This window comes from Diadema antillarum, unplaced genomic scaffold (genome assembly GCF_040938485.1).
Source record: "Diadema antillarum isolate AM-2024a unplaced genomic scaffold, OU_Dant_1.0 seq00000565_RagTag, whole genome shotgun sequence".
Lineage (NCBI taxonomy): Eukaryota > Metazoa > Echinodermata > Echinoidea > Diadematoida > Diadematidae > Diadema > Diadema antillarum.
This window is the reverse complement of record NW_027271504.1, coordinates 315665-322100: the sequence shown is the minus strand read 5'-3', so window position 1 is coordinate 322100 and position 6436 is coordinate 315665. Positions and strand designations below refer to the sequence as shown.

Sequence of the window (6436 nt, the reverse complement as noted above, 5' to 3'; positions counted from 1 at the left end):
TGCAACGTCCCACCTGCACGAGAGAATTAGAATAGACCTATACATGAGCACTCATGCTTATCTATCAAGGGCACTTTTCTGTTCATGAACTATTGACTTTTGTCGAAGGCAAACTGCGTAGGCGATAACATCTGTTTGCGACGTTCTGCCAGCTACCCCCGCTTGCATATCACAATTAAACGCATTTCAGTGAAGTGTATGCTGGGTCAAATAGGCGAGATGGTGTGAATCATTGCGTCACTAATGCTGATAATGAAGTACCTTCTTTTCTTTGATATCTTTGTGTCAAATTTTGCATCGTCATCACCACCTGTATACAAAATATCATTCTAAAGTTGATATTCTGAGATAACTTTACGACATGTGATAATGAAACCAAATCTATCATTTTTTTTTTTTTTTGGGGGGGGGGGGTTGGGTAAACGAGGACACTATAAGGCCTATCTTAATAACAGTCAATGCACAATAACTAATATAACCAACCTACGTTTACTGTCCCCAAACGTTCTAGTTTACACAAGTAAGCGTGACATCGCTTAATTTACAACTCATCTAATCTCAGGCTTGTCTAATCAATCTAATTTCTTTGTCTGATTGTTTAGGTGCGTGTGTCAGTGTAACTGAGAGACCTGTAGAATTTCATTAACATCCACCTAGCTCTTGTGTAGGCCGGAACGGTTTAAAAGTTTGGTTCAATTCGCCATACATCGAGCATGCTGGAGAAAATTGAAATGGTCGATTGTCCTGTAAACAATAAATGGGCAGAAGACATATAGCAGTAGTTGCAAGATTTCTGTGAATCTATCACTTTCCTCTATGGTGTATATATCTACAATACCGTGTATTAAATGACATTTGATGTATTTGTTTTTGAGGCAGTGTTGTGTGTGTTTCTGTGTAACTGTGCTCTGTTGGTATTTTGGCTGCTCTGCTTTTCCTGCATTTATTGAAGCAATAAATACAATGAATATACAATAGATTATAGACATTTTAGCAAATACAAGAAGGGAATCGCAAAGACTCTTATACCATTCTCCTTCAGGGCTTCAAAAATTTGATTATAATGAATTATTGTCCATCTCCTTTTTCTTGGATAGAGGTAATGCGGCCAAATGAGACGAAGAGCAATATATACTGGTTATATTTTCCTCTTTTGATAAAGTTTTGAGACTGTTTGTAGATATTCAGAAGGAAGCAAGATTCATGTTGCTATTAGAGAGCACAAACAATCATGAAGGAAATAAAGCTGATCTTTTGTCCCACGAAGTGAGGTAAACACGAAAGAATGAATACGATGTTTCAAACAGGAACGAACTCTGCTAGCCTTCGTCTGGCAAAGTAGCCAGACGAAGGCTAGCAGATTTCGCGACCGAAACGTCGCATTCATTCTTTCGTGTTTACCTTGCTTCGTGGGACAAAAAGATCAGCTTTATTTCCTTCAGTTTCTACCACGATGATGAACATCTTCCATTCTACTAACAATTATTGCATTATTTTTATACTTAGCATTAATCACCATTTTTACTGCATCGTTTGAATGATTGTCGATGATCTTTATCTTTCTTTTTACAAACTTTAAGGTAGTACATAGTAGTAAACCTGTACAAAGTGTTGAATAACGACATGCACACATAGAAACACAATCAAACACGGATCAAAATGGTATATATATCTATGAATATACACACGCGCGCGCGCACGCAACCTCCTCCCACACACACACACACACACACACACACACACACAAACAAACACACGTCATACAAGATACCTTGGTAGAGATATTCATTCATTTGACTAACTTCTGTGTGATAATCAGTGATCTGCTGAGTCATGTATGAGTGAGCACAAAGACAACATAATGATCACTTTTCAAGTCATAAGAGTGATTTTTAGGAGTCTGAGAAACATGCTGTAGTATAGTGTATGTTTCAGTGCTGAGTCGCTATGTTGTGGTTGAGTGAGTACATTATAAAGATGGAGCAAGAAATATGTAGGCCTACAGTTGATATCTATATTGCATTTTATAAGTCTGCTCTCATTTTCAGACCGAAGTTAGTCAATAAGAATGTGTAGAAATATCCCTGCAAACGTAATTTTCTCAAAACCTATTCATTCAAAAGGTATGCCATTGTCATTATAAGGGGGAGTAATTCCTTCTTATATAAATATATGAGGGGAATATATATGATATATGATATATATATATATATATATATATATATATATATATATATATATATAATATATATACATATATAATATATTCCCCTGTAAACATAAGTTTGTATTTTTCGGTATGTATACATAATTTATCTTTATTAGTTTGTTGACTATCGCTTATTTGTCGTACATAGTAATATATGTAATGATGCTTATGATAGAATTCCTGATTTACTTTGTGTTATGTTTTATTGGAAGAAAAATGAGAATGAAATAAATGTATTGAAATGAATTGAAATACATATACATACACAGTGTAATCAGTGTATATATATATATATATATATATATATATATATATCATTATATACATACAGATATCATGCACGTATCCACACTCTACTTTTATGACACAGTATCAAACTACTATGCATTACCATCGGTTTACAGATCAGTGAATATCCCCTGATGGCTTGCGAATTAAAGTTTACTATTATCTTACGCTTACACTTGACAAAGAAACACATTAAAACGCATCTGCAACGTATATGAAAAACGTGTAAGTCATTTTCCGGCACTGTACTCGAAAGGTCAAAACTGTCTAGATATTGAGCATTTTAAGCTGAACCGAATTTCTTTTAAGGTCCATATCATTTTCATATCGACTCAATTGTTTCATTGTTATTGCTTGTTGTCTGATACAAGGAACGATTACTTCCATGAATGATAAAGGAAACATCAAGATTGTTTAGTTTGAGATTATTATGTAGTATCGTTGATTTTATACTTCTTCAGACTTTGAAAATCCCAAAGGATACGAACAGACAGTTCTTTATCATCTTTGAAAAAAGTACATCAATAGTATATCCTGGGACATAAAAAGACAGAGACATAAAGACATTATGTATCATACGCAGATGGGATCCTTCTCACGTTTCAGAAAAATAGAAGAAAAAACAAAAACAAGTTACAGGTAAATCTGTAGCACTAAAAGTCTTTCGGTAGCTACGATATAAGTTGCTCTAAATCCACGTAGGATAACAAGTCTGAAAAATTGTGTTTTGCTTCTTGCCTGCTCATCAGCTGAAGAATGATAGTTACAGACATGAAAACATGATAGTCGTAAAACATTTTGCAAAAAATATATTCTTCAATTACCACAAGGTATTATTACGTACTTATAATGATGAAATCTTTTTGCTATTCGTTGAGCAAAATTATCTTATGAGACAAGTATATTTGTTTTTACTGCAGTTGCTTGTAGATAATTGATTAAAGTAATTGCGAACTTTGTTTCATACACTAAAATAACTTAAGGTGTTTAAAAAAAAAAAACTTACTAAATCCTTAGTTCGCCATACAAGAAAGCTAACCAGTACAACCACTGCAATGAAAATTGTCTAATAGATCAGGAATAAGTCATAGGGCCTAATGGAAATTTGTAGCATGGTCGACACTGTCAGATTTATCTGAATGACACGTAATCATATGGTCTCGTAAAGTTCAAGTCAGATTGGATCCCTGCTGAATCTGAATTCTGATTCGTGAGTTTTCGGCAGACAACATTTTACAGCTTTCACTAACAATAAAAGGTGATTTGGTCTTTCACAACTGTTTTACAGTGTTTTCTAAATTGTTTCAGAATTGCATTTTTCCATCAAATGCAGATGAAGGTCCAGCGATGAGTTTGGTCAGCGTCACATTTTAGGACGTAAATACAGTGTTGTTATATCCGCAGTTTTGAGGTTCCAGGTCTCTGAAGACTAGATACATCCTGGTGCAAACAAACAGGAAAATGACATTGAAGAATAATCTTGTGTGGATTGATTCGATTCGATTCGATTCGATTTGATTTGATTTGATTTGATTTAATCTGATTTGATTAGATTTGAGGATTTGATTCGATTCAGAATATTATGATGCCGGTTTCATTCAGAATATCACGATGCCTGTTGAAGGTGGTCTTTGTTTTGTGTTGTTGATTTGGTTTTTTTACAAACCACTTAGACACTGTACTTAAAGGGATTGTGTAGTTTTGGTTGAGACCTGATTTCAGGTTTCTAAAATTTTGTGGTGAGATAATGAGAAACCCCTTATGAATATGGAAGAGCATATAATTCTATGAGATAATTGGCTGAGATATCCAAAAAAGAGCGATTAGAGTGTGGGACCCACACTTTAATACGATCTCTTTGTTTTACTTTGTTTTTGGATGTTTCAGTCATTCCAAATCCGATTTTCATCAAATAATCTTTGAACTCCTCTTAAAATGGTATGCTCTGTACTATTTCATAAGTGTTTTCTTGGTATCTCAGAAAAAGTTAAAAGCCCAATTCTCATCTCCACCAATACTGTACCTTCCCTTTAAAAAGAAATAAGTTTAAGTTTTGTTATGCATATTTCTGGGTAAAGGGTACGACAAAATGAATTATAGCTCAATGCTTTTGTGCTACACAAGGAGTCGAGAGCTTTTAGTTGCCTTCCATTGGTCAGTCCTCTCCATAACCCCATTTCCCTCTCTCTATATGCATGTAAGAACATGTTTTTAAAATATAAACATGATACACATTGTGTAGAAATATTTGCATTAAAACGCTTCATAATGGTCGTTTTTTTCTAATATCTGCGGAATGATAGAAAGCCTTCTTACAAACCCCATGGATAAATAGATCACAGTTGGCCTATTACGACCATGCTTTTCATTGCATGATGTGTCTGATGGTAAACTGCAAGGAACAACGGTCAAGCCAATTGATTTCCGCATATGAAACTAAGACTGGCGAAAGTTTGGAGAGTGGCTACACATCGCAAGGGAAAATTATGACAAGCTTTCAAAAATATGTTACTTACCGGTCTGCCTTGATGCCAATTTTCGCTAGTTCAGCTGATACGGCCTGCGTCAGGAGCTTGTTCTCCTCCTTACCGAGCTTTCCAATACAAATCAGGTTGGCGTAGGCACAGGGAGCGTCGGACCCTCCGAACATCATCATCTGGTTCGGAACCAGGTGGACCTCTATGTACTGTATCGGAAGAAAATACCAACCACCATTTAGTGCTCGCATGTTAATGGCATATTCTGTACTGAGCATGGGAAAGACCAGTGTGAGCAAGAATAAAATGATGGAAATATCTTGTTCACCTCATCATAATACGAGTATTTCAGAGAAAAAGTATCAGAAGAAGATGTCTGGATTCAGCTCAGACTACCAATGACATTGTTCACCGAATAGCTCTCATCTATTGTCTTTGGAAAGTAGTTTCTTTTCCAACATCACGAAAGGCATCTTCGACTGTACATAGATTATAAAGTGAATGCTATTAACGTTTTATCTGAACAGAAACTGAAGACTGAAACTGACACTTTGTATTTTACGGACTGTCAGTTTATTGTCTATAATAAGCATATTTCTTCCTGATATTCCTCTCCTAGTATTTTACAAAGAATCAGTTAACAGCTGTATAGGAAACCAATCCTTGCCAACAGTTTTTCCCCTTCAATGAGAACTTAGCTTTCTAGTTACGAAGAATAAATATAGAATATAAAAATAGAGCCCGTTTTCAAAATATTAGTGTTAATCTTAGCCCCCGCCCCCCCCCCCCCCCCTAATTCCCACTGGGAAAATAAACTCACAGGAAACATTACCTGCATTGGCTTTCCAATAGCTTTCTGGAACATCGTGGACATGCCCGACAGGAAATCACTGGGGATGTCAGAACCCTTGACGTTGGTAAAAACCTGTAAAAGAGGCATTTTTAGGCCGAAGAGACGATCCAGAACACGTGAAAATTAATTCAGTTTGTGAAAGAGACGACAGAACTGAATTATGGTTGAGAACTGTGTGAGACCTTCATGTATTGTCGTGATGGTTGTCGACCAACATGTGAACTTAATAATAAAACTTTTAATACCTCACGCCTTTTTGAATGTGGCAAGCTTTAGCTTTGTCATCTCTGCGTGGAATACAATAAAACCACTTGTCTTATCTAAAGGTGGTAATTCCGGTGCTTCAAATGGAGCAAAGTCTATTATTTTACCCTCCTTCTTTGACGAGACATTGCAAACAAACGACTGTAGCGAAAATTCCTCATATAATTTATCAGCACCCGGTTGTTAGACATGTTGCAGTATACAAATATGATTTCGCTTAATATCAACTCGCTCGTTTCTGATTGTAGAGCGCTAAGGATTTGACCATGACCAACTAATGACAAGCAAAAATGTCTAACAAGCCCTGAAATACATTTTAATTTGTCACACATCGGAAGTCGAGCC

The 6436-nt window shown here is 35.8% G+C and overlaps 1 protein-coding gene across 1 annotated transcript; it reads right to left on the bottom strand.

The window, feature by feature from the left end:
* Positions 1-3867: 3867 nt before the first annotated feature.
* Positions 3868-5914, bottom strand: LOC139735137 (macrophage migration inhibitory factor-like). Its single transcript, XM_071645903.1, has 3 exons — positions 5807-5914; positions 5014-5183; positions 3868-3937 (listed from the first exon to the last, which is right to left on the bottom strand). Exons 1-3 carry the CDS (start codon positions 5912-5914, stop codon positions 3868-3870), a joined length of 348 nt encoding a protein of 115 aa, XP_071502004.1.
* Positions 5915-6436: the final 522 nt, after the last annotated feature.